Source organism: Lampris incognitus, chromosome 3 (assembly GCF_029633865.1).
Source record: "Lampris incognitus isolate fLamInc1 chromosome 3, fLamInc1.hap2, whole genome shotgun sequence".
Classification (NCBI taxonomy): Eukaryota; Metazoa; Chordata; class Actinopteri; order Lampriformes; family Lampridae; genus Lampris; species Lampris incognitus.
The window spans coordinates 94,525,984-94,553,731 of record NC_079213.1 but is presented as its reverse complement, the minus strand read 5'-3'; the positions used below and the strand labels follow the sequence as shown (position 1 = coordinate 94,553,731).

Sequence of the window (27,748 nt, the reverse complement as noted above, 5' to 3'; positions counted from 1 at the left end):
AACAAAAATACTAAGCTTGCTACTAGCTTTTATTGATAGCTAATACAGCTAACGTATTATTACTGTTACTTTTACCCACACAATGCGCTGATTTCTTCCTTCATGTTTTGGTGTTTTCCGGCTACTTCCTGGATAGTTCTGAAATGCTTGGCGGGCATAGCAACAGTAACTAAGGGGGGCGGGACTTTGCGAAAGGTCAATTCTGTTTCATTCTACGTCTCTGTAATCTTCTGACCTTCTCCCCCATCTTTTACACTTTCTTATCCCAATTACAGGACCCCAAGTTAGGGTTTGGTTTTGCCCTATCTGGTGGCAAGGACAAGCCCCACCCAGATACTGGGGACACAGCCGTGGTGGTGTCTGATGTGCTACCAAACGGACCAGCCATGGGGAGGCTGTTGTGAGTTGTTTGCTACCGCTCTTACCGACGTCAGCTCCTTGCAGGGCTTTTAAAGACCTGACTTTATGCATATACATACAGAGCACATGATCACTGACACATATGCATAAGTAAATGCACCTGCAAGGGGAAAAAATATAGAAGCCAAAATGACCCCACAGTATGTTTACACACTCTCTCACACACTTACACATGCGTGGACATACAATTTTGTATTTCTTTGCTAACAGCTGAGTGATCTCTGCCTACCCTCTACAGCACAAAAGACCAGATTGCCATGGTCAATGGAGTGTCTATGGAGAACGTCCACTCTAACTTCACCATTCAGAACCTCAAGGCATGTGGCAAGACAGCCAATATTGTGAGTACGGAGCAAAAACTAAAAAAAAATCTTTCTTTCATTCCTATGCCATTGGGAGAGGCGTTTGTGTTGTTAGCTCATTATATAGCCATGTTTTCCCCCAGACTCTTAAAAATAGAGAAACATATGATAATGGGATATTTCTGTATAGCAGCTTAACATCTCCTCCACCCCACCCCACCCCACCCCATCTCCCTCCTTCAGACAGTGAAACGTCCTCGAAAGATCCAGATCCCAGCGACTTCAAAGCCATCTCGAGCTGCCTCCCACTCCAACCTGCTGGACAAGGACCCACCGACCAGACGGACACGACGCTACTCTGATGGCAGCGACAAGGGCCGCGACTATAACCGCTATCACGCTCGACCCCGCAGCTCCACCCCTGAGCGTAACGGTCATGGAAACACACTGCCACTCATGTCCTCTGGGTATAAGAGACTGCCGCACCAGGACGTGGCTGAAAAACCCATTAGAACCACTCTAGTTAAGAAGAAACTCGCAGATGGTAAGCAGTTGGAGAGTGAGGGCTGAGTCTCGGTTCATCTCTGTTCTTGTTTATGTGCAGAACAGATACTCATCATCCCCTAACCCCATGTCAATGTCATATTAATGTACTCATCAAGTGGAACATCCCACCAAGATAAATTTAAAATACATCCAAACATACCAGGTTTTCAGTTGGACGTGAACTTGTTTGCCTGGCCTACCATTTGGAGTTGCTCTATATCTTACCACACTGATTTAAAGTATGCAGGTAACCAAACCTTGCCCCACAAATTCACATGACAAAATTCCTACTCTCTTAGACCCACTCATTCCAGTAGTACTAGTGTTTAATGCTTGCTACACACTAGAAGATAACTGAGTTGTTTTTGAAAATCCTAGGGGCATTTCCAATGTTAAACTGACCTGAGCCAGTTATTGTCCCAGATTATCCTGTAGCGTGATGAATTTACAGATTAAATATTTGTACCCCCAATTTACTCAAGCCATTCGGGGCTACCTCGATAACATCAAACATGTTTGATATTTTCAACTCAAACTCCTGTAGTGTGAGGGGATCAGAAACCCACAAGGGCTAAAACCGCAAAGCTGACTGAGAAGCAGAAATTTTGAAACTCGTAATAATTATAAATTGACTACCAACTGCTGGTTTAGAAATAAAACAGAGCTGACAGTCGGGATTCTGACTGATGGTTAGTATAACAGTGTGTGGGCGTCTGGTTAGCATAGCGGTCTATTCCATTGCCTACCAACATGGGGATCGCCAGTTCGAATCCCTGTGTTACTTCCGGTTTGGATGGGCATCCCTACAGACACAACTGGCCATTTCTGTGGATGGTAAGCCGGATGTAGGTATGTGTCCTGGTCGCTGCACTAGCGTCTCTTATGGTGAGTCGGGGCACCTCTTCGGGGGGGACTGGGGGTAATGGCGTGATCCTCCCACGCACTACGTCCCCCTGACAAAACTCCTCACTGTCAGGTGAAAAGAAGCGGTTGGCGACTCCACATGTATCGAAGGAGGCATTGTGGTAGTCTGCAGCCCTCCCCGGATCGGCAGAGGGGGTGGAGCAGTGACCGGGATGGCTCAGAGAGTGGGGTGATTGGCCAAGTACAATTGGGGAGGGAAAAAGGGGGGGGTACAACTGTGTGATGCCCCATCTCAATTTAATTGTCTAGTGTGTGGACTATGATGACTGAAAGACAAAAAGAAATGTGTGAAATCTGTCCTAATGTGTGCAGTCTGACGTTTTCAATGATCAGAATGTCCTCTGGTGTATGCCAGGCATAAATCATGGCATACAGGGATACGGGATAAAGGGGTGATCTTAATCCCGTCTGAATTACAACCTGGTTGATCTTATCATCCTCTGACTGTAGAGTATGGGTTAAAGCTCGGCAGCCAGATCTTCATTAAACACATGACAGAAACGGGCCTGGCTGCCAAGGAAGGCACCCTGCAGGAGGGAGACCTCATTCTGAAGGTAAGACTGAAGACTCCTGACTATCTGGCTATTGAATGGCTGTCTGAAATTGTAACGCACAGTACATCTACTCTATCTTGATGATGTTAGCCCAAGATACAGCAAGTTTATGTTGCAGTAGCCTAATTTATTTTAATAACTGTTTGCAATCATTGTGATTCTGTAATCCTATGAACAATCAACAAAAAGTTGCAGTCATTCAGAATATAATTGATGCATTTTTCCTGATTTTCTGTCACGTTTTTTTTTTAAACAAAAAAAAAATTCAATCATCTCTCACCCAGATAAATGGCATGACAACAGAGAACCTGTCTCTGCTGGAGACCAAGCACCTGGTGGAGAAGAGCCGGGGAAAGCTGACCATGACGGTCCTCAGGGACAATCGCAAGTTCCTGGTCAGCATACCGGAGATGGAGGACAGTGCCCCCAACAGCGAGGAGGACCGCCGCAGAGACAGTAGCTCTGAACTGGAGGGTGAGAGAGGGAAATAGGGAATGGAGGGTGGTGTTGGGAGCAAGGGAGAAGTAAAAGCAGTTTTGAGTTAGAGAAAGTGAAAAGAGACATAATGAAGGGAATATATGGAGAAAGGAGAGCAGGATAAGAAAGGCTGGAGTTGGGGTGTCCAGGTGGCATGGTGGTCTATTCCGTTGACTACCAACACAAGGGTTGCCAGTTCGAATCCCCGTGTTACCTCCGGCTCGGTCGGCCATCCCTACAGACGCAATTGGCCGTGTCTGTGGGTAGGAAGCCGGATGTGGGTATGTGTCCTGGTCACTGCACTAGCACCTGCTCTGGTTGGTCGGGGCGCCTGTTCAGGGGGGAGGGGGAAATGGGGGGAATAGAGTGATCCTCCCACGTGCTACGTCCCCCTGGCGAAACTCCTCACTGTCAGGTGAAAAGAAGCAGCTGGGGACTCCACATGTATCGGAGGAGGCATGTGGTAGTCTGCAGCCCTCCCCGGATTGGCAGAGGGGGTGGAGCAGCAACCAGGATGGCTCAGAAGAGTGGGGTAATTGGCCGGATACAATTGCGAGAAAAAGGAGGGGTTGCGTGTAAGGATAGGTTGAGCTTTTTAAGTGTCAGTAATATTTCTAATCTCACTACCTGCTCTCCTTGTCTTTTCCCACCAGACATTTCAGACCTTGACACAGACATCCCATCTCCTAAAGACAGAGTGTCCCGTCCTCCAACCAGAGAAAAACGTACACGCCGGTACGCACACACACACATACCCACCTAACTGGACACAGATTGTTAGTTTGTTATTGTTTCTGGTCAAAACCATATTCTTGGGGAGTTTTCACAGGCTGCCCTCTGACTTAGGTTTGCCTGAGCTGGCCTGAGATGAAAAGTAATAAATTTGAAGGATATCTTTATTATCCCCGAGGGGCAATGCGTTGTACAGCCAGGAGTAACACATAACTATCAGACAAACAACAATAAATGGACAATAAACACAATAGAAAAAATCACATTGAGTTATTGAAAAGGCCAATAGCAGCCAGGACAAGTGAATTCTTAAGTCTACTGGCCCTGCATGTAGGGCCGCCCATAAGCGGGGGAAAAAAGGTTAAGCTTTCTGGGGCCTAGCTGCGAGAGGGGGGCCCATGGGGGCCAGCAATAATCATCATCCTAAATATAAGGAATGATAATGGCAATACTTGCCATTGAGTGTGACTGGCTAAACAGATGGACTTTAAAGACATTATAAAGGACTTTACATCCAGTAAAACAAGGAAGATGGCCATATAAGAGGCAAAAATTAAGCCATAAGGTAAGAAATTGCATTTTCTGTTTAGAAATGCTTACAAAAATCCTTACAACAACAGATCAATATCCAACTCAGATCAACCCAACTCATGCCTTATTAATGACCAACTAACCTTTAAGGTTCCCGTGGCCTCGATTGCTCTGTCGTGCCGATTTGCCCTGTACAACATCAGGAAAATTAGACCCTACCTGTCTGAGCATGCAGCACAAGTCCTGATACAGGCTCTTGTTATATCTCGCATTGACTACTGCAACTCCTTACTGGCAGGTCTTCCTGCATGCACTTTCAAACCTCTGTAAATGATCCAGAACATGGTGGCATGTCTGGTCTTCAACCAACCCAAAACAGCATATGTCACTCCACTGTTCATATGCCTCCACTGGCCCCCAGTTGCTGCCCGCAACAAATTCAAAACCTTAATGCTCACTTACAAAATAGCAACTAAAACGGCTCTCGCCTACCTGAACTCCCTCATTCAGGTCTACACTCAGTCCCGCTCACTACGTTCTGCCAATGAAAGACGCCTGGCACTTCTGCCACAACAGGGCCCTAAGTCACTAGCCAGACTCTTCTGTTCTGTAGTTTCCCGTAGGTGGAACGAGTTACCAAACTCCATGATCCACTGAGTCCCTCTCCATCTTTGGATGCACGAAATCCCATTTGCAGCGGCCTCACCCAATGCCAGTCTTGGAAGATGGTGGCGCGTATTCACATTTGCTGCAGCCTCACCCAGTACCGTCCATGCAGTGTCTTGTCCATGTCATCCTCTGAGTTTTGTCTTTGTTTGATGGCTGGGAGAGCTGGTGCTGGATCGGCTGGGAGAGCGGGGCAGGCTAAGCTAACTGCTAGCCCATGCAGTCCAGCAGTTCTGATAACACCAAGGGCGGTCTTGCGGTGGCCTCACCTGGCGTTGACTGTGGTGTGTTTGATTTCGTCGTGAAGAGTACGTGAAGGTGTGTCAAGGGTGTCTGGCTGGGAGAGTTGGTGCTGGATTGGCTGGGAGAGCTTGGTCTGCTTCATCTGGTGGGCCCGGGGACCACAACCCCTGCCTGGAGCTGCACTCGAGGAAGAAACGCTGAGGGCGTTCTGACAGGATGCTAAGCTAACTGCTAACCCATGCAGACCGGCGGTTCCGACAGTCATCCTGGCCTGGCATTCGTTCCCTTTGACAGTGATATATTTGTTTAGTTTGGATGTATGTGTTAGTTTGAGTATTTGTGTTCTTGTAGTTTTTGGATGTGTGTTTGTCTTTGAGTTGTACTGCTGTGGCCTGGGGGAAATGGCATTTCATTTTATTTCATGTACGCAAGTGCATGAACTGAAATTACAAAGTGTTCCTGATTCCTTTAAGAAGAAGCTAAAGACCCAGCTCTTTCACAAACACCTCCACACCTGATGGTATTAAAAAAATATCACTTCTACTCACCTTTGCCTTTGTGCACTGCCTGATGACACCTGTCCTATTGGATTAAACATAGTTTTTTTTTGGGGGGGGGGGGGTTTGACACTTACTTGCATTGGTGTCTTCTGACTAGATCCTTGCTTGTGTTGTATTAACTCTCAGATGTATGTCGCTTTGGATAAAAGTGTCTGCTAAATTAAATTGTAAATTGTAAATAGAAATGTGTGGTGTAAGTGTAGCAGATCTTTGTTGACCTTGGTGTGTTTAAGTGTGTCAAAGAGTTTTATTATTGTGTGTGTGTGGCGGGGGGGGACTATGCCTATGTAGCCCCCGTTACCGAGTAAGCCTCTCAATTCACATATATATGTTTAGTAGGAGAGAGAGAGAGCATGCATTGATAGGAGTAAGGCAGATGGGGGGGATCATTATTCACAGTTCACGGGACCTTTTCAGGGGCCCAGCCATTTCTGTGGGTGGGCCTTCCTGTATGTTGGCAGATTGTATCTGCTGCCAGAAGGAAGCAACTTGAACTCCTTAGACAGGAGGTGGCTAGGATCAGCCAGAATTGGCTGGGCTTTCCTCAAGATCCTGACCTTTTGTCCCAATAAAGGAAACAATATGAATGTTTCATTCTGTCTCCATCTTTTCTTGCTGACAAGACACCGCAATATATTGCATTCATATATAGGTGCAACAAACATTTTTGTAAATAAGTTCACTCTGTAAGGAACACAAAACAGGTATACTGCCTCTTTTGTAAAAGCTACATGGATGAAGTATGTAAAGTAAAATTGAGTTTTGTCAAGATGTCTCTTGAGTCTTTGATAATGGTCTAACCAAAAGAAATTGGCAGAAGTTGCAGCCATTTTGTGAAGTGAAAGTCATGGAAAGATGAGACCATTGGCTAAAGTTTATTGGCATATCTGCTAGCCTTTAAAAACGATAATGCAATCAGTATTCCTTTATAGTTCTTGCTTCATGAGAATGGTTCTGTCCCTTGTTTTGTGTCTTTTACTGTAGAACCAGAGCTGAGCCCCCTCCTCCGGTCAAGTCCCGTGACTCATCGCCAGTGCGTTCCACATTGACCCGGCTGCATCCTAAGGCCTACCCATCTCGAAGAGGTCAGTCCTGCAGAGAGTAGCTCTCCTCCCAGAAAAGAGACATTTCATTCATCAAACAGCTCTTACAAATAGTGGTCAGGTTACACAGGCTTCTCAGGGGTTTGGGGGATTCTTGAATCTCCAAATCAGTGGTACCCCCAGAAGCTTAGAAATATTAACATGGGCACCCTACAGGCAGGAACAACACCAATATAATAGAACTCTGTTTTCAAAGCACCCTGAGGAATGATTGAGTAACTTGAACCCTGATCAACCATTCTGTTAGCAAACCCTGTTTGTTTTTCTGTGGTTTCTGGAAGTTGTATTACAATGAACTAGTGTTCAGAGATGGACAAGGTTGAGTTATGGGCACTGCTTTTGGAGCCAAATGTATTGGAAGGCATATTATGCCCCTGCTGGCTGAGGATCAAATGTCTCCCCTGCTCTATCTCTTACTTAGCTTTCTCACAATGATAAATAAACAAATAAATGGCTAAAAATACTGAATTTGGTGTCCAGGTAGTGTAGCTGTCTATTCCATTGCCTACCAACATGGGAATCGCTGGTTCGAATCCCCGTGTTACCTCCGGCTTGGTCGGGCGTCCCTACAGACACAATTGGGCGTGTCTGCGGGTGGGAAGCTGGATGTGGGTAATTATGTGTCCTGGTTGCCGCACTAGCGCCTCCTCTGGTCGGTCAGGGCGTCTGTTCAGGGGGGAGGGGGAACTGGGGGGAATAGCGTGATCCTCCCATGCATTACGTCCCCCTGGTGAAACTCCTCACTGTCAGGTGAAAAGAAGCAGCTGGCGACTCCACACGTATCGGAGGAGGCATGTGGCAGTCTGCAGCCCTCCCCGGATCGGCAGAGGGGGTAGAGCAGCAACCGGGACAGCTCAGAAGAGTGGAGTAATTGGACGGGTATAATTGGAGAGAAAAAAAGGGGGGGAATCAACAAAAAAAACAACAATAGAAATAATGTTTACCATGGAAAACCCACAGTTAATGTCTGTTACCTTTTGACAGCCCCATCTGAGTCTGATTCCGACCACGATGCCTCCCCTCCTCCCCCTGCAAGGAGAGACAGAGACAGTCCTGACATAAGGGACCACACTGATAAATACAGGTCAGTGCTACCTCGCTGTTATCTTCTGCACTGAGAGCGACAAAATGGAGTCATGGAAACCACATGGTATTGTTTTGCTGTACTAATTAACATATATAGATGTCTAGTTTCCTCAATTGATAAAAGAGAAATATTGCAATAAGGCAAATTTAAAAAGTCTCATCACATGCAAAATGGCCGCTGTTGTTGAGAAGAATGTTAGTTAGCATATGATACCAGAAGTGTCAAACAAAAGAATTTTGAACTTGTCAAGATGAATAATTGTGGCAATAATTTCTACTAAAGTAATCTGAAGTATCCATTTGACCTTCATCCTGAAACCAACAGAAACAGCCACATACTAACCCTGCACTTTATGTATTTCTATGGCTGCTGAATTCACACCACTGTATGAGCCTCAGTGCCAACAAGAGTCCATAAAATAAAGTCAATTTAGGCCGAAGTATATGTTAGAATAAACATTTCTAAAGTCAGAACAATGCACATTCACCACATAACAGTAAGAAAAAACGAATAAACTCCTCTAGTTCATAAATCCAGACACCATTCTGTTTATTTCTCCTTCTCCGTCCAGAAGCCTTTCAGGGTTGTCCACCCTCCCCAACCACAGAACCTCCCCTGTCGTCCACAGCTGGGCCTCCCCACGCCCTTCATCCTCTACTTCACGGCCCCGCAGGCCTGTTTCTGACTCAGACTCAGACCGCAGTGCCTCTACTCCCCCCCGGAGAGAGAGCCCCCGCCCAGACTCCAGATACAAGTAAGAGACCCCTCGTACACAACCTGCCTGTTCTCCACTTCAAATGTTCTCCCCTCAGAGCCACACATATATAGATATGTGTGTGTGTGTGTGTGTGTGTGTGTGTGTGTGTGTATGTACACTGCTCAAAAAAATAAAGGGAACACCAAAAACACAATATAGACCTCGATGAATGAAATATTTCAGCTGAAAATCTTTATTTATTAGACAGAGGAATGTGTTTAGAGCAAAATACCCTAAGAATGATCAATGGAAATCAAAATCATTAGCCCATTAAGGTCTGGATTCAGAATCATACTCAAAATCAAAGTGGAAAATGAGAACATAGGCTGATCCAACTTCTGTGGAAATTCTTCAAGACGATTCAAAATGAGGCTCAGTAGTGTGTGTGGCCTCCACGTGCCTCTATGCACTCCCTACAACGTCAGGGCATGCTCCTGATGAGACGGCGGATGGTCTCCTGAGGGATCGCCTCCCAGACCTGGATCAGGGCATCGGTCAACTCCTGGACAGTCTGTGGTGCGACATCGCGTTGGCGGATGGTACGAGACATGATGTCCCAGAAGTGCTCGATTGGATTCAGGTCTGGGGAACGTGCAGGCCAGTCCATAGCATCAATGCCCTCGACATACAGGAACTGCTGACACACTCTGGCCACATGAGGACGAGCATTGTCATGCATGAGCAGGAACCCAGGGCCCACTGCACCAGCATATGGTCTGACAATGGGTCTGAGGATCTCATCCCGGTACCTAATGGCAGTCATGGTACCTCTGGCTAGCACGTAGAGGTCTGTGCGGCCCTCCAAGGATATGCCTCCCCAGACCATCACTGACCCACCGCCAAACCGGTCATGCTGGAGGATGTTGCAGGCAGCAGAACGTTCTCCACAGCGTCTCCAGACTCTCTCACGTCTCTCACATGTGTTCAGTGTGAACCTGCTCTCATCTGTGAAGAGCACAGGGCGCCAATGGCGAATCTGCCAACCAAGATGTTCTCTGGCAAAGGTCAATCGGGCTGCACGGTGTTGGGCTGTGAGCACAGGCCCCAATTGTGGACGTCGGGCCCTCATACCATCCTCATGCATTCTGTTTCTCACTGTTTGAGCAGAAACCTGCACATTAGTGGCCTGTTGAAGGTCGTTTTGTAGGGCTCCGGCAGTGCTCCTCCTGTTCCTCCTTGCACAAAGGACGAGATAGCGGTCCTGCTGCGGGGTTGTTGTCCTCCTGCGGCCCCCTCCACGTCTCCTGGTGTACTGGCCTGTCTCCTGGTACCTCCTCCATGCTCTGGACACTGTGCTGGGAGACGCATCAAATCTTCTTGCCACAGCACGCATTGATGTGCCATCCTGGATGAGCTGCACTACCTGAGCAACTTCTGTAGGTTGCAGATACCGCCTCATGCCACCTCTAGTGGTGAGGGCACTAGCAAAATGAAAAACTAACCAAAGATCGGCCAGAAAAGATGAGGACAGGCAAATGGTCTGTTGCCACCACCTGTAAATCCATTCCTTTTATAGAGGTTGTCTTGCAAATTGTCTAAATTCCACCAGGTGGAAATTAGACAATTTACCAACAGGTGAAATTGATTCACAAATCAGTGTTGCTTCCTAACTGGACAGGTTGATATCTCAAAAGTGTGATTGACTTGGAGCTACATTGCATTGCTTATGTGTTCCCTTTATTTTTTTGAGCAGTGTATGTATGTTTATATATGTATATATATGTGTGTGTGTGTGTGTGTATTATATATATATATATATTGGGGCTGTTGATTGATTAAAAAAACTAATCACACAATTTGTTGTGATTAATCACGATTAATGGCTTTTTTTTCTCAAGACTGAAGCTTGTAATAATGGATATTTAAACATAAAATCACAGAATTATTGTAGAAGAACACAAAGGAAGTATATTTAAATTCAAATACTATTGTTTGATAGCGTCTTTTTAACTTTAAACACAGGTTCTCTCCTGTGAACTACAGCTTTCCAATAAAACCATCAAGACCATCAAAACTGACTGTCAGCTTGGAAGGCATATTTCTTATATGCCCTTACAGAAATAACAAAACCCAGGCTTATATGTTAAAGTGCCAGTTGAATTTCAAAACCATCAAGGACCATCAAGGCCATTAAAATTACATATCAGCGCAGACGGCAATAATTTCTTGTATGTACTAATATAACAACAAAAAATGTGCTCCACGTTCAAGTGCCAGTTGAATTTAAAGTGTCGTGACTTCACGGCGTTCATCACATATTCATCACGGGCGGCATGGTGGTGCAGTGGTTAGTGCTGTCGCCTCACAGCAAGACGGTCCTAGGTTCGAACCCTGGGGTTGTCCAACCTTGGGGGGTCATTCCAGGTCCTTTCTGTGTGGCGTTTGCATGTTCTCCCCATGTCTGCGGTGGGTTTTCTCCGGGTGCTCCGGTTTCCCCCACCATCAAAAAGACATGCATGTTAGGGTTAAGACTCCTGTCTGTGTCCCTGACCGAGGCATGGCAAGACGAACTGAAGTTGGTCCCTGGGTGCTGCAAAGCAGCTGCCCGCTGCTCCTAGCTGCACAGCTAGGATGGTTTAAATGCAGAGGAAGAATTTCCCTACAGGGATCAATAAAGTAATAAAATAAAAAATAAATAAAAAATAAAATGTGCCGACAAGCAGGAGCAGAGTGCACAACCGAATCCCCTGATATAGTTCACTCTGACGCAATACCCAGTGGAGTCATAGAAAAATGGGGGACAGCCCGCAGATAAAAACAAATGAAAGAACAGGGGGAAGATCAAGAAGCCGCAGTGCACGTCTTCCACTGTCATTCCTCCGTGCAAGGCCGTGGGAGGTGAAACTCCTCTGGTGGAGTTCGCTCTGATGTCCTTCAGGGGAACCAGCCCAGAGGAGAGCTACGCCTGTGACAATGCCTCGCACAGCCGCCACAGGAAGTAAACAAAATGCCGCTGCATTAATTGCGTTTTTTTATGTTAAATATTTAATCAAATATTTAATAATTTATATAAATCATTAAATTAATAAAATGAAATAAATTAAACAAATATTAAATACATAAATATCAAATAAATAAACTAAATATTTAATAATTTGTGTAAATTAATTTATAAATTTCAAATTAATCCCAAAAATTAACGCATTCATTTCGACAGCACTAATTATATATACATGCACGCACACACACACATACACTCACCGGCCACTTTATTAGGCACACCTGTCCAACTGCTCGTTAACGCAAATTTCTAATCAGCCAATCACATGGCAGCAACTCAATGCATTTAGGCATGTAGACATGGTCAAGACGATCTGCTGCAGTTCAAACCGAGCATCAGAATGGGGAAGAAAGGTGATTTAAGTGACTTTGAACGTGGCATGGTTGTTGGTGCCAGACGGGCTGGTCTGAGTATTTCAGAAACTGCTGATCTACTGGAATTTTTACGCACAACCATCTCTAGGGTTTACAGAGAATGGTCCGAAAAAGAGAAAATATCCAGTGAGCGGCAGTTCTGTGGGCGAAAATGCCTTGTTGATGCCAGAGGTCAGAGGAGAATGGCCAGACTGGTTCGAGCTGACAGAAAGGCAACAGTAACTCAAATAACCACTCATTACAACCGAGGTATGCAGAAGAGCATCTCTGAAGGCACAACACGTCGAACCTTGATGCAGATGGGCTACAGCAGCAGAAGACCACACCGGGTACCACTCCTGTCAGCTAAGAACAGGAAACTGAGGCTACAATTCGCACAGGCTCACCAAAATTGGACAATAGAAGATTGGAAAAATGTTGCCTGGTCTGATGAGTCTCGATTTCTGCTGCGACATTCGGATGGTAGGGTCAGAATTTGGCGTCAACAACATGAAAGCATGGATCCATCCTGCCTTGTATCAACGGTTCAGGCTGCTGGTGGTGGTGTAATGGTGTTGGGGATATTTTCTTGGCACACTTTGGGCCCCTTAGTACCAATTGAGCATCATGTCAACGCCACAGCCTACCTGAGTATTGTTGCTGACCATGTCCATCCCTTTATGACCACAGTGTTCCCATCTTCTGATGGCTACTTCCAGCAGGATAACGCGCCATGTCATAAAGCTCGAATCATCTCAGACTGGTTTCTTGAACATGACAATGAGTTCACTGTACTCAAATGGCCTCCACAGTCACCAGATCTCAATCCAATAGAGCACCTTTGGGATGTGGTGGACCGGGAGATTCGCATCATGGATGTGCAGCCGACAAATCTGCAGCAACTGCGTGGTGCTATCATGTCAATATGGACCAAACTCTCTGAGGAATGTTTCCAGTACCTTGTTGAATCTATGCCACGAAGGATTAAGGCAGTTCTGAAGGCAAAAGGGGGTCCAACCCGGTACTAGCAAGGTGTACCTAATAAAGTGGCCAGTGAGTGTATATATATATACACTACCATTCAAAAGTTTGGGATCACATTGAAATGTCCATATTTTTGAAGGAAAAGCACTGTACTTTTCAATGAAGATAACTTTAAACTAGTCTTAACTTTAAAGAAATACACTCTATACATTGCTAATGTGGTAAATGACTATTCTAGCTGCAAATGTCTGGTTTTTGGTGCAATATCTACATAGGTGTATAGAGGCCCATTTCAAGCAACTATCACTCCAGTGTTCTAATGGTACAATGTGTTTGCTCATTGGCTCAGAAGGCTAATTGATGATTAGAAAACCCTTGTGCAATCATGTTCACACATCTGAAAACAGTTTAGCTCGTTACAGAAGCTACAAAACTGACCTTCCTTTGAGCAGATTGAGTTTCTGGAGCATCACATTTGTGGGGTCAATTAAACGCTCAAAATGGCCAGAAAAAGAGAACTTTCATCTGAAACTCGACAGTCTATTCTTGTTCTTAGAAATGAAGGCTATTCCATGCGAGAAATTGCTAAGAAATTGAAGATTTCCTACACCGGTGTGTACTACTCCCTTCAGAGGACAGCACAAACAGGCTCTAACCAGAGTAGAAAAAGAAGTGGGAGGCCGCGTTGCACAACTGAGCAAGAAGATAAGTACATTAGAGTCTCTAGTTTGAGAAACAGACGCCTCACAGGTCCCCAACTGGCATCTTCATTAAATAGTACCCGCAAAACACCAGTGTCAACATCTACAGTGAAGAGGCGGCTGCGGGATTCTGGGCTTCAGGGCAGAGTGGCAAAGAAAAAGCCATATCTGAGACTGACCAATAAAAGAAAAAGATTAAGATGGGCAAAAGAACACAGACATTGGACAGAGGAAGACTGGAAAAAAGTGTTGTGGACGGATGAATCCAAGTTTGAGGTGTTTGGATCACAAAGAAGAACGTTTGTGAGACGCAGAACAAATGAAAAGATGCTGGAAGAATGCCTGACGCCATCTGTTAAGCATGGTGGAGGTAATGTGATGGTCTGGGGTTGCTTTGGTGCTGGTAAGGTGGGAGATTTGTACAGGGTAAAAGGGATTCTGAATAAGGAAGGCTATCACTCCATTTTGCAACGCCATGCCATACCCAGTGGACAGCGCTTGATTGGAGCCAATTTCATCCTACAACAGGACAATGACCCTAAACACACCTCCAAATTGTGCAAGAACTATTTAGAGCAGAAGCAGGCAGCTGGTATTCTATCGGTAATGGAGTGGCCAGCGCAGTCACCAGATCTGAACCCCATTGAGCTGTTGTGGGAGCAGCTTGACCGTATGGTACGCAAGAAGTGCCCATCCAACCAATCCAACTTGTGGGAGCTGCTTCTGGAAGCGTGGGGTGCAATTTCTCCAGATTACCTCAACAAATTAACAGCTAGAATGCCAAAGGTCTGCAATGCTGTAATTGCTGCAAATGGAGGATTCTTTGACGAAAGCAAAGTTTGATGTAAAAAAAATCTTATTTCAAACACAAATCATTATTTCTAACCTTGTCAATGTCTTGACTCTATTTTCTATTCATTTCACAACATATGGTGGTGAATAAGTGTGACTTTTCATGGAAAACACAAAATTGTTTGGGTGATCCCAAACTTTTGAACGGTAGTGTATATATATATATATATATATATATATATATATAGCATATTCTCTTATGTATAACTCTTATCAAGGCTGTGTTTAGCGTTTCAGGCAGTCTATAAAGAATTGTCTCCATTTTTTTTTCATCTTTTTTTTTTTTTTTACAATCTTGCACGCTTTAAAAACAGACTTTAATAATAAGCCAACTCTTACAATTATTGTACTCTGAGCATTAATTTCATATGCCCAGTGATAAAACACTTTTATCACACTTTGTTTTTCACTTTTGGTCACCAATTGGTGACCAAAACAACATTATTTATTAATTAAATACAATGATGAAAAATAGATGCCTATGACGGATTAAATCATTTATGAAGATTTAAATTAAACCAAACAAGACTACAGGAAAAAATAAAAATCATAATGACGAGCAAATTCTCGTCTGCATAATCTACTCAAGTCGCAGTCAAGTCAATTTTATTTGTATAGCCCATTATCACAAATTACAAATTTGCCTCAGGGGGCTTTACAGCAATACAACATCCTGTCCTTAGACCCTCGCATCGGATAAGGAACCTCCCTAAAAAAAACCTTTAACAGGGAGAAACAATAGGAAGAAACCTCAGGGAGAGCAACAGAGGAGGGATCTCTCTCCCAAGATGGACAACGTGCAATGGATGTTGTTTTTACACAATTTACACAATACAACATTGAAAGCAGACAATAGAATTATAATGGAATTATGAAATATATGAAGAATATGATGAGTAGGATGCCAAGCAATGTCCAGATGCCACCGGAACAGCCCAGGACCCGAGCCACGTCACCACCATCACCATGGAGACAGAAAAAAAAACTTATATGTGTGACCTTAATATGCAGAGAACTCATTATAGCTACACGGCCTTGATCAGAGATGATCAGCACCTCCACACTCTTTCCTGTATTTACATCGGTCCTTTAACCCGTTTATTCCCTGAATGTCTCATCTCCCACATTCCCTCTCGTCCCTCCAGAGTTCTCCCTGACCTGCCTCACAATATGATGAGGGCCTCCCCAATCACTGTTCGCCAGGACCCTCCGCGGAGAGTCAGCTCACCTCTCAGGGTCCCACCCCCAGGTTAGCGTACACACACACACACACACACACACACACACACACACACACACAGTTGCATCCAAAGAGCAGTCTAGCTCCCTACCCCCAGGTCAGCACACACACACACACACACACACACACACACACACACACACACACACACACACACACACACACACACACACACACACACACACACACACACACTATGGGTTGGATTTTATGCATCTATGTATCTTGGATTAATGTATTATGTGCTTTATAAGTGAGTGGTAGTATGTGTTTTTCTGTGTTTAAGTGAGTCCACTAAGACAAATTCCAATCAATATTGTTGATATGGGGGGTGTCTGGGTAGCATAGCGGTCTATTCCATTGCCTACCAACATGGGGATCGCTGGTTCGAATCCCCGTGTTACTTCCGGCTTGGTTGGGCATCCCTACAGACACAACTGGCCATGTCTGTGGGTGGGAAACCGGATGTGGGTATGTGTCCTGGTCGCTGCACAAGCGCCTCCTCTGGTTGGTCAGGGTGCCTCTTCAGGGGGGGTGGGAAGTGGGGGGAATAGCGTGATCCTCCCATGCGCTATGTCCCCCTGGTGAAACTCCTCACTGTCAGGTGAAAAGAAGCAGCTGGAAACTCCACGTGTATCGGAGGAGGCATGTAGTAGTCTGCAGCCCTCCCCGGATTGGCAGAGGAGGTGGAGCAGCGACCGGGATGGCTCAAAAGAGTGGAGTAGTTGGCCAAGTACAATTGGGGAGAAAAGGGGGGGGGAATATATATACATATAAAATCCAGTGAGTCAAGTAAATTCTTTATGAGACAGCACAAGCCTGTTTCATGTCATAAGCAATCACCAGCTGTGAAACAGGCTTGTACTGTCTCATAAAGAATTTACTTGACTCACTGGATTATTTTGTTCCTTATTTGTTGAGTACTTCCCCTACCGTTGAATGTTTCTTTTAACAAAGTTATTATATTTGTGATGTTGGGCTATACAAATAAAATTGATTTGATTTTGATTGTTATATATATATATATGGCCTGGCGGCCTGTCCAGGGTATCTCTTCCCGCCTGCCGGCCAATGGCTGCTGGAATAGGCTCCAGCATCCCCACGACCCTGAGAGCAGGATAAGCGGTTCAGATAATGGATGGATATATAGTTGATATGGCAATAAAGTATTGAATCTTGAACATTGACACCACCGTTTGATTTAACGCTTCCTCTCTGTCCCTATACCTAGACTCTGAGTCCGAGTCAGATGGCAGCTCAGGCCCCCCCCAGAGGCAGGGCACCGCCTACAGCCAGAGCTCCCACAACAGATACAGGTATAAATGAGGACCCGCTCCACACCGTCCTCCTAGCCCCCCCCCCCCCCCCAAGCCCCAACAAGATCTCTCGGACTGGGACACTAACTGTCCATGCCTCTGCCCTTGTTCTACATGAGCTGATCGTAGCTTAGCATTTATCCAGATTACATTAATTAACTCTGTTGTAAATGTTAAATGTTCATTGGTTTGCTGATTTTTATGTTCTAATATTGAGTTTATTTGATTTTTTTTTTTGTGTCTTTGACTGTGTACCCCGTGATACATTTTGGATTTCTGTTGAAATTGCATATATGTTCTATTTTTTGTTGTCATTTTGTTTTGGTGAACCAATGAAATAAAAGTGGCCTCCTTTGAGCATGTCCCTCTATGTGGCTAAGTGTTGATGAGACAGAGGATGCTTTTATCACTGATTTGTAAAAAAAAAAAAAAATCATCTCCCCCTTACTAATCGGCTCTGAGTGAATCGACATGGTTTAGTGAAGACTTGATTGTATGTGAGGTGTCTGAAATTTATCACCCGTACTAAAAACATGACCAAGCACGATGAAATATCCAACTGATCTCCTTGATTCTGTGGTCAGTCATAAAGATGTTAGCTACCAAAGAGAGAGCAACTCCAAGAGATGCTGAGGTGAATATTCCTTATTTCAGTCTCATCCTCTCATCAATAATCACCTTATTAGCCACGGGTCCCCCTCTCCCAACATAACTGAGATTTGTCATCTTCCTCCTCCCTTACTCCCGCCTCCCTCTCTTTTCTTCCAGAGTCCTCCCGGATGTATCCCATCAGCCCCAGGTGGAGCCACCACGCTGGAGGGCCCCCAGCGTCACTACCAGCATCCCGCCACAGAAAGGTTGTGTATGTGTGCATGTGTATGGTTGGGGGGGGGGGTTTAGCGGGTCTATTGACGTGTGTGTGTCTGTGTGAGAGAGAGAGAGAGGGGGGGGTGCGGGAGATTTCAGTATTTGAAGAGGTTTGCTCTAAAATGTTCAAAAATGTAAGGCAGCACGGTGGTGCAGTGGTTAGCGCGGTCACCTCATAGCAAAAAGGTCCTGGGTTCGAACCCTGGGGTAGTCCAACCTTCAGGGTCATCCTGGTCGTCGTCTGTAGAGTTTGCAGGTTCTCCTTGTGTCTGTGTGGGTTTCCTCCAGGTGCTCCGGTTTCCTCCCACAGTCTTAAGACATGTAGGTCAGGTGAACCGGCCATACTAAATTGTCCCTAGGTGTGAATGTGTCGGCCCTGTGATGGCCTGGCGGCCTGTCAAGGGTGTCTCCCTGCCTGCCGCCCAATGACTGCTGGGATAGGCTCCAACATCCCATGACCCCAATTGAGACAAGCAGCTTGGATAATGGATGGATGGATGCTCTAAAATGAGAGCTGCCAATTTGAAAAGCTAAATCAGCTTGGTAGAAAAATTCTCACCTGCATAAAAGTAATAGACACTATGACTTATCTTAATCCCTTATAATTATAATTAATAATGCATTATTATTATAATTAATAATGATTGTTATTATTATTATAATGCTTATAATTGTATTTTTACAAGACAAATTTGTCTGCCTGTTTTATACTAATCAGCATAATTTGAGTCAAGTCAATTTTATTTGTATAGCCCATTATTACAAATTACAAATTTGCCTCAAGGGGCTTTACAGCAGTACCATATCCTGTCCTTACACCCTCGCATTGGATAAGGAACAACTCCCTAAAAAAAAAAAAACGTTAACAGGGAGAAACAATAGGAAGAAACCTCAGGAAGAGCAACAGAGGAGGGATCTCTCCCCCAAGACGGACAACATGCAATGGATGTTGTGTTTACACAATTTACACAATACAACACTGAAAGAGGATAACAGAATTATAATGGAATTATAAAATATATGAAGAATATGATAAGGAGGATGCCAAGCAGTGTCCTGATGCCACCAGAAAAGCCCAGGACCCGAGCCACGTGACCACCATCACCATGTAAAAAAAAAAAAATTAGTCACACATCTAAGTGAGAGAAGGATACAACATTAAAACAGGATAAAATATAAAAAGAAAATGTGATGACGGAGATACCAAGCATTGTCCAGGTGGCAACCACTGTCACAATGGAGACCTGGGAGGAGGACAGACTACACATTCACACAAGGGAGATTCACAACACACCATTCACACACACAGAAAAAGAGAAAAGAGAAAGAGAGAGAAAAGATGTCAGAGAAGAGAACAGTTTGCAATAGTCAATAATCTATACTCTATAATCTCGTCGGCAGAACAGTGCTTGGTAAATTCATTGAGACAGAAACCGACCCGCCATGCAGTACAGGTGCCACAACACTTTCAAAATGCTCACTTTAGTTAATCTTCATTACTTTATTTGTCTGTTTATTTGTTTTTCATCCACAGCTTGCTCAGAATCGGAGTCAGAGGCCAGCTATGCATCTGTCCCTCGCAGGGACTCCACAGACAGTGGAAACTCCAATAACTCCAACAGGCCCAAGAACCGCTACAGGTGAGGAAGCCAGCCGGAGCGATGAGAGCAAAAAACTGAGTTTGATCCGTACATTCACTAATCCTGTAGACCTTTAATCCTCACCTTGACAAAAAACCAAAACTATTGCACACAGCTACAGTAAAGCTGTATTTTTGTGGTAAACTGAATACACTGTATGTCTTTAGTTGGACCTTATCAAAATGGAATGAAACATTTTGCTTAAACTCATTTAGATAACCACTGAGAGAAACATGATTGGTTATAATACAAGACGTGAAATACATTTGGTCACAGGATAAGACAGCTTTCTATCTTCTATCAGAAGATAGAAATCAGCTTTTTTTCCGCCATCACTGTTTCAGTGTACAGATGTGTAGCGACATAGCGACCTGATGCAGGACTGGTTCATCTGCTTCATACACATTAGTGCCGTCTAGACTCTGACAGCTGTATACACAGTAACAAACATGACCTGATTCTGCCTGCGAGGATTGTATCATGTGATATTTCTGTTCCACAACAGAAAAAAAGAGAATTCTCTAACAAGCGTTGTGGTGTAACAACCAGGAGTCAGATCATCTGTCACTGTAATATTAATTTTCACTGTTATGCGGATGACACCCAGCTTTATGTCCCACTTACTGGTAATGGCACACACGATCTTTCTCGTGTTATGGCTTGTCTCTCCAATATAAAGTGCTGGATGTCACAAAACTTCCTGCGGCTGAATCCAAATCTGATGTCCTTTTATTCAGCCCCCCTTCCTAACTGGCGACCTGGAAAAGAGTCTAGGGAACCTGTACTCCAATGTTAAGCGCTCTGCTCAGAATTTGGGTGTCTTTTCTCACTCCGAGCTCCGTTTTGACACACAAATCACCAAGGTAGTACAGTCTTGCTTTCTCCAGATTAGGAACGTCGCAAATGTTAAAAATGTTCCATCACAAACGGTCCTTGAAAAAGTCCTCCATGCATTCATCTCATTATGTCTGGATTATTGTAACTTCCTGTATTCAGGGCTCAGTCAAAAGTCTATCTCCCTCCTCCAGCTCATCCAAAACTCAGCTGCCAGACTGTTAACAAATTCCAAGAGACGGGACCACATCACTCCCATTCTTGCAATGCTTCACTGGCTACTTGTTCAATTCAATTCAATTTCAATTTATTGTCATTAAAAACAATGTGCAGGCACATGTTAAAAATGAAATGAGGGTATTGTTAGGTATAGGATTGATTTTAAACTTTTAATAATTACTTTTAAAGCTCTACTTGGCCTCGCTCCTACATATATCACTGATTTACTCACATCCCATGGGCCTGCTTGCTGCCTGCACACCTCAGGAAGGTCCTTTTTAACTGTTCCCTCAGCCAGCCTTGTTACTAAAGGCGAGTGGAAGTTTTCTGTAAGAGCCCCACAGCTGTGGACCTCCCTACCTGAGCGAATTAAGCTAGCAAACTTACTGCCTTCTTTTAAATCACTTCTTAAAACTTACTTTTACATGAAGGCTTTTTTATGGTAAATCCATTGTTGCCCAAATGTTTTCATGTATTTATTTATTTAACTTGTTTATATCTTATACTTTTATAATTTTACATTTCTAATTCTTTATATTTTTATACTTTTCTTTCATAACCTTATTTAATTGTTTTCATCATAGTCCTTGTTTTATCAGCTCGAATTCTCTTTGTTGTAATTATGCTCTTGTGATTTTGTCCTGATCGTGTTTTACCTTGTTCTGTGGAGCGGATCTGGCATTATGTCCTATATTTGTATTGTATTTTGTTGTTTTACCTTGACTATGTGTATTATCTTATCTTGTTGTGTGAGGTACCTTGTAACTTTGTTTAGAAAGGTACGCTATAAATTAAGTTTCTTACTATGTCACCATCGGCATCCGTTGTAAAACTTTGCCAAATCATTATGCGGCTTGATAAGACCATACCGGATCAGTCGAGGCACTATACCAGATCAGTCAAGGCCCGGGTTAACAACAGCCGCCATTGGTGCTGTGCCGTCACAGGGTGCTGATGGAAACTGTAAAATCTGCTGTGGTGACCCCTGAGGAACAGGGAACAAGCCAAAGGAAGAAGAAGATTATTATGTTTCACTGTCAATTCACTTTGTATTGGCTTGTTACCTTTGCTTCCTTTATTGTCATAGTATTCTGGCATAAGGCACAGAAGCTTAAATAACCTTCTTGTCTTTCACTTCTTCCTCAGAGTCCTTCCCGAAACCAAGCCCAATCCAATCCCAGTGAAAAGGGAGCCATCTAGACCACCTCCTGATGGTCAGTGTGCCCCTTAGACTCTCCATCCCATCCTATTCTCTCTCTCACATATTCTCTCTGTCATATTTCCTTCCTCCATCCAATCCCTCCCAGCTGTTTACTAGCCACAAAGAATACGATGGGTGCGCTGCAGTTAGTCCTGATCAATGTGCCTCTGTTTTTGCCTTATTCAGATTCCTCAGAGTCGGACCAACTTTCACATTTAAGGAGGTCTGGGAGCTCAGAGCGAGGCAGCAACCATGGGTAAAGGTTTACCTTTATTTTCTTTGCTTGCCATCAATCCCAATGTATTGTTTTATACTGACATCGACTTGTGGTGATTCTGTGTCTGCACCGGCCTCCTGTAGCATTCCTCGAGCTGCTAATGGAGCAGGAACTCTTAGGTCAGGAATTTCAGTGAAGAGCAACCCTCAAAACTACTGTAAGTATCAGCTTTGTTACTGTAACCTCAATTTTGTAGTCTTTCTCACCATGGATGAGTGCTTCACATTTGAATATCTTTTTCAGCCAAGCCAGTAGAGGAGCCCATCTACTCCCTACCCCCAGACTCTTACCCTACCCCAAACCTCGGGTGAGTAATCCTTATCAAGGAACGGCTAGCATTGCTCTTCTTATATTGTCATATGTTAGTGATGTGGCTATTAATAATGGCTATGCATATCATCAGCCATTTCTTTGGACTGATTAATGGGCAGCCATAGAACAGACTGGTAATGGGTGTCTGGGTGGCGTGGCGATCTATTCCGTTGCTTACCAATACAGGGATCGGCGGTTCGAATCCCCGTGTTACCTCTGGCTTGGTCGAGCGTCCCTATAGACACAATTGGCCGTGTCTGTGGGTGGGAACGCGGATGTGGGTATGTGTCCTGGTCACTGCACTAGCGCCTCCTCTGGTCGGTCGGGACACCTGTTCAAAGGGGAGGGAGGACTGGGGGGAATAGCATGATCTTCCTATTTGCTACGTACCCTGGTGAAACTCCTCACTGTCAGGTGAAAAGAAGTGGCTGGCAACTCCACATGTATCGGAGGAGGCATGTGGTAGTCTGTGGCCCTCCCTGGATTGGCAGAGGTGGTGGAGCAGTGACCAGGACAGCTTGGAAGAGTGGGGTAATTGGATGGACACAATTGGGGAGAAAAGGGGGGGAATTGGGGGGAAATCCCCCCCCCCAAAAAAGGAACAGACTGGTTAGCTTTTTTTCCCTCTTTCCTTTTCTAATTTCATGAACTTTATTTCAGGTACAGCTCAGATCTGAACACAGTGTCCTTTGTGAAGGAGGGCAGTGTGGGTCTGAGGTTGGTAGGGGGCAATGACGTTGGTATTTTTGTTGGTGGAGTTCAGCCAAATAGCCCTGCCCATGAACAGGGTATGAGGGAGGGAGACCAAATCATGCAGGTGAAATAACAATACTCTACCATATTCTATTCTATGACGAAAAGTGCATGAATGAGCTGATAATTAAACATAAATTTATCTATGGTTCTAACTGGGTTCCTAGAAAGAGACAGTCAGACAAGTGTGATCAAACCTTTTTTATTCAATATGGTAAGCCAGCATATAAATTTCTTGATAAAAATTACAGAAAAGTATTGGTCAGTGACATGATTGAAACAAATTTTCATTACAATTCCTCATAGTTTTTGTTTACAAAGGGTAGTTCATTGTTATTGAGTTGGTTAGTATTGCTATCTCCATCCTAACAGTAGTGATTCAAGGGAAATATTTTGCTCACAATATATATTGATAAATATGCTTGTCTCTTTTTCACAAAGGTAAATAAAGTAGATTTTGGCCATTTTACGCGAGAGGAGGCTGCCAACTTCCTCCTCAACATCAAGAGAGGGGAGCAGGTGCAAATCCGCACACAAAACAAGATGGACCGTGAGTAAAGCACATGGTTTGTTGTTGTACAACTTCATTTCAGTCCAGACAAGTCCTGGTGAAAATGTCCTGGTTTATGCATGAAATTGAATTGGCAGATATGATCATCTTTCTCACTTAAATAACAGTTCAATTGCCTTTTCTCTCACCTCCTCAGTTTACAAGAAGATCCTCAAGTCAAACCTGGGAGACAACTTCTACATAAGGACACACTTTGACCACGAGGCGGACAGTGGCATCGGCCTGAGCTTCACGAGAGGAGAGGTGTTCAGGGTGGTGGACACCATGCACCGTGGGAAGCTGGGAAACTGGCTGGCCATCCGTATGGGGAATGACCTGCATGAGCTGGATAAGGGCATCATCCCCAACCAGCCCAGGTCAGAGGGAGATGGTGAAGGAACTAGTGATTGATTTGAGTTGATTTTAAAATATAATATGTCCTTATTGATACTTTACATAACTGTCGCATGCACAGCAATAGTTGGTACATGAATATCAATATCTTGGAACAGTTTTGTGGTTGGTCATCTCGGTGATCACTATCAGTAGCACTCTCCCAGGGAAAATGACGCAGGGCATGGGGATTTACATCTTCACTATGGCAGCTGAGCGCAATAGAATAAAGCAGATGGCACCAAGTTTAAAGAGCAGTGAAGTTGTTGTGGCTAACAAGCAGATATTTTACCATGATATATATGATCATGTTTTTGTTTTGTTTTTTCAACATTGGGGAAGGTGCTGACACAACAGCACTAGCGATTCTGCATCAATTTGATTTGGAGTTTTCAGAAACTGCTGCAATTACCAACATATAGGTGCCAATAAGCTGAACAAAAATAAAAAAAATCATGATCATCTGAATTAGCTTTACATAAACAAAAAATGCAATAGAATCTTCCAGAAAGCTCAGGATAACCTGGAACCATAATTCAGTGTTTACAGATTCTGGGGTTACGAATATGTTGGCCCTACACATTACAGGAGGCTTTTTCCTGCCGTTTAGTGGCATTACCGTAGTGTCCTCTCTTTCCAGAGCTGAGACGCTAGCCAGCATGGAGCAGGCACAGAGGGGTAGTGGAGAAAGGCAAGTGGCTGGTCCCAGAGCCGAGTTCTGGAAGCTGCGAGGGCTCAGGGGGGGCAAAAAAAATGTCCGGAGGACTCGTGATGACCTTCTACAACTTACCATTCAGGGCAAATTCCCAGCTTATGAAAGAGTTCTGCTCAGAGAAGGTTGCTGTTTTTGTTTTAACTTGTTTTATTTGTTAATGTTTACACACACACAAAATAAAAATAGAATGTCATAAAGTTACGAATTCAGAGCAAAGGTCTAATGTTTGATCATCCATTTACTTACATGCTCTTACAAACCACTTGTGACTCACTGAACCAGTTTTAACTGTGTTGCAACCTCTCCCTCTAGCTAATTTCAAACGGCCCATTGTCATTCTGGGCCCTCTCAATGATATTGCCATGGAGAAGTTGGCCAGAGAGATGCCGGATGAATATGAAATGGCAGGTAGGTTGTCGGCCATGATATTTACAAATATAACTAAAATTTTAAAAAGTGACCGTCGTTTTTAGAATTAATTTTAGTGATGAATGTATCACATTATTCCCCTTCATTGTCAAGAAATCTTCTGCTCTTTTTGTCCTAGCCTTGATCGTTTCTTCTTCTTTTTTTTCTTTTTTTGTGGTTGTTTGTTTGGCAGAAATGGTGCCCCGCAGTGGAGGAGACAGTGGTTCCACAGTAATAAAACTGGACACAGTGAGAAAGATAGCTGAGAAGGTTGAGCAGTAGTTGTTACTCCACTCATGAATTTGACATTGTCTTCATATGCCTTGCTTGCTTTACACTGTCAGTGAAACTCATTGCGTTCCTCCTGTTATCAGGGTAAGCACCCTCTGCTGGACATCACTCCTACTGCAGTGGAAAGGCTGAACTACATCCAATACCACCCAATGGTGCTGTTCCTGGACCCACACAGCCGCAAGGAAGTCAAGGCCATGAGGCAAAGGTACAGCCCCAACTCCAACAAGAGCTCAAGACGCCTTTATGCACAAGCCCTGAAGATGAGGAAACACTGCGGCCATCTATTTGCTGGTAAAAACATACACGGGTCCATACACATTAGATATTTATACATGAAAATACACATCCAGCACTATTTGTCAGAGAAGGTTGTACCTGTAGCAATTTATACTTGACATTTCATAAAAGGAAACTTTTTGCCTCCTCATGTATTTGAAAGGTATACTTTTCAAGTCACATCAGGAAAAACTCAGTGTACTCCTACTTATTATTCTAATTCACTGCCATATAGGAGAAGTTATGGATTATCTACCTGCCTGTGGGTGGCTGGTGTTACACTGTTTAAACAATCTTTAACGTCTCTCTCTCTCCTAGCTCGTATTGATTTGCAGCCCAGCTCCAATGTTTGGTATGAGAGTCTCAAGGACAAGATCCGCCACCAGCAGGCTAAACCTGTCTGGGTGTCTGAAGTTACGGTGAGACACACCACTCCTTCTTCTTCTTCTTCTTCTTCTCTCTCTCTCTCTCTCTCTCTCTCTCTCTCTCTCTCTCTCTCTCTCTCTCTCTCTCTCTCTCTCTCTCTCACACACACACACTTTGGAGTTGAAAATCACTTTTTCAGGTATTACAAACAGCCTGGATTTTGTAACTCTTTCACAGGGCCATAAAATTTCTCAGCACATAGTTTTTTTTAAGTATTTGTCCATTTGCATAATCCTATTGTTTAAGCTTATTGAACATTTGCAACATCTGGAGATACGGGGTCTCTTCATGAATGCAGCAGTTGGTTGCTTTTGATAGAGCTGTACTTGGCTGTCCATTGTTAAATTAGTACTGAAGGTTGTCTTTTTTTGAAAGGAGACAGCATATGTATACATGAATAATATGAACATACGTACACTGTTTTGTAAATCTTTTTAGGGTGCAATAAAAGGATTGTGCTGGAAAGTTGCCACGTGTATGATTGTAATCCATCTGTTCCCCTCAGTTGAACGGTGAGAAGGACGAATTAGCAAAAACTGAATAACTTCAAATTTCTTCTTGTAAATGTCCATCCAGTTGGAGAGTGGCGGAGAGCATGACCTGGATGCACTCGACCGCAGCCACTCCGACTACCTCAGTGCTGCTAGCGACCTAGAGGATACTGATGGAGAAGTCTATACTGATGGAGAGGCCTACACTGACAACGAGGACCTGGATGAGGCTTTCCCAAGCCAGGACAGCGCCAGGCCTCTGCGGAGCTCCAGGATAACGGGAACCGCGCTAGCCCGGTCTTCTGAGCCTGCCTCTACTCTCCACAGCCCTGAGATAGACCCTGAGCCCCATCCGGACTCGTATGAAATCAGAGAAATCCCACCCCTGATGCATGTGCCTGAGCCCAAATCATCCCGCCGTGAAAATGTCAGCCCACCTCATAGCGCCACCCAGGAGACCTCCTCTCACCGCAGTTTTTCAGACTCTGATTTTAGCATCAATGATCCGGTCGCCCCCACTACACCATCAGACGGACCCCCGGACTTCAGAGCCCCAGACCCCTCAAAGCTGAACTCCGTTCCCCAGTCTTCACCTCCAGAGCTGGAACCTGAGAGCCCCCAACTCGCCTCCCTGTCCACCATTGAGGAAAAATTACAGCAGGTGAATGTGAAGGTTTTTTTGTTTTTGACACTGAACATTTCCTGCTTGCTGTCTTTTACAGAATGATGTACAGGTGTACTGT

General features: G+C 44.3%; 1 protein-coding gene across 3 annotated transcripts in view; it reads left to right on the top strand.

Annotated features, from left to right (window-relative positions):
* The window catches only part of tjp3 (tight junction protein 3), a 39,907-nt gene that overhangs the window by 11,133 nt on the left and 1,026 nt on the right, over positions 1 to 27,748 (top strand). For all 3 annotated transcript variants that reach the window (XM_056275759.1, XM_056275757.1, XM_056275758.1), the window contains exons 3-28: positions 276 to 400; positions 659 to 761; positions 966 to 1,266; positions 2,643 to 2,746; positions 3,031 to 3,220; positions 3,877 to 3,958; positions 6,940 to 7,040; positions 8,043 to 8,142; positions 8,717 to 8,899; positions 15,939 to 16,042; positions 17,265 to 17,349; positions 18,118 to 18,206; positions 19,751 to 19,856; positions 22,056 to 22,123; positions 22,297 to 22,366; positions 22,471 to 22,544; positions 22,631 to 22,694; positions 23,360 to 23,516; positions 23,894 to 24,002; positions 24,160 to 24,379; positions 25,036 to 25,232; positions 25,423 to 25,518; positions 25,712 to 25,788; positions 25,893 to 26,103; positions 26,407 to 26,507; positions 27,091 to 27,666. In XM_056275759.1, coding sequence (XP_056131734.1) covers positions 276 to 400; positions 659 to 761; positions 966 to 1,266; positions 2,643 to 2,746; positions 3,031 to 3,220; positions 3,877 to 3,958; positions 6,940 to 7,040; positions 8,043 to 8,142; positions 8,717 to 8,899; positions 15,939 to 16,042; positions 17,265 to 17,349; positions 18,118 to 18,206; positions 19,751 to 19,856; positions 22,056 to 22,123; positions 22,297 to 22,366; positions 22,471 to 22,544; positions 22,631 to 22,694; positions 23,360 to 23,516; positions 23,894 to 24,002; positions 24,160 to 24,379; positions 25,036 to 25,232; positions 25,423 to 25,518; positions 25,712 to 25,788; positions 25,893 to 26,103; positions 26,407 to 26,507; positions 27,091 to 27,666 — 3,693 coding nt within the window. The remainder of the gene's footprint in view (positions 1 to 275; positions 401 to 658; positions 762 to 965; positions 1,267 to 2,642; positions 2,747 to 3,030; positions 3,221 to 3,876; positions 3,959 to 6,939; positions 7,041 to 8,042; positions 8,143 to 8,716; positions 8,900 to 15,938; positions 16,043 to 17,264; positions 17,350 to 18,117; positions 18,207 to 19,750; positions 19,857 to 22,055; positions 22,124 to 22,296; positions 22,367 to 22,470; positions 22,545 to 22,630; positions 22,695 to 23,359; positions 23,517 to 23,893; positions 24,003 to 24,159; positions 24,380 to 25,035; positions 25,233 to 25,422; positions 25,519 to 25,711; positions 25,789 to 25,892; positions 26,104 to 26,406; positions 26,508 to 27,090; positions 27,667 to 27,748) is intronic.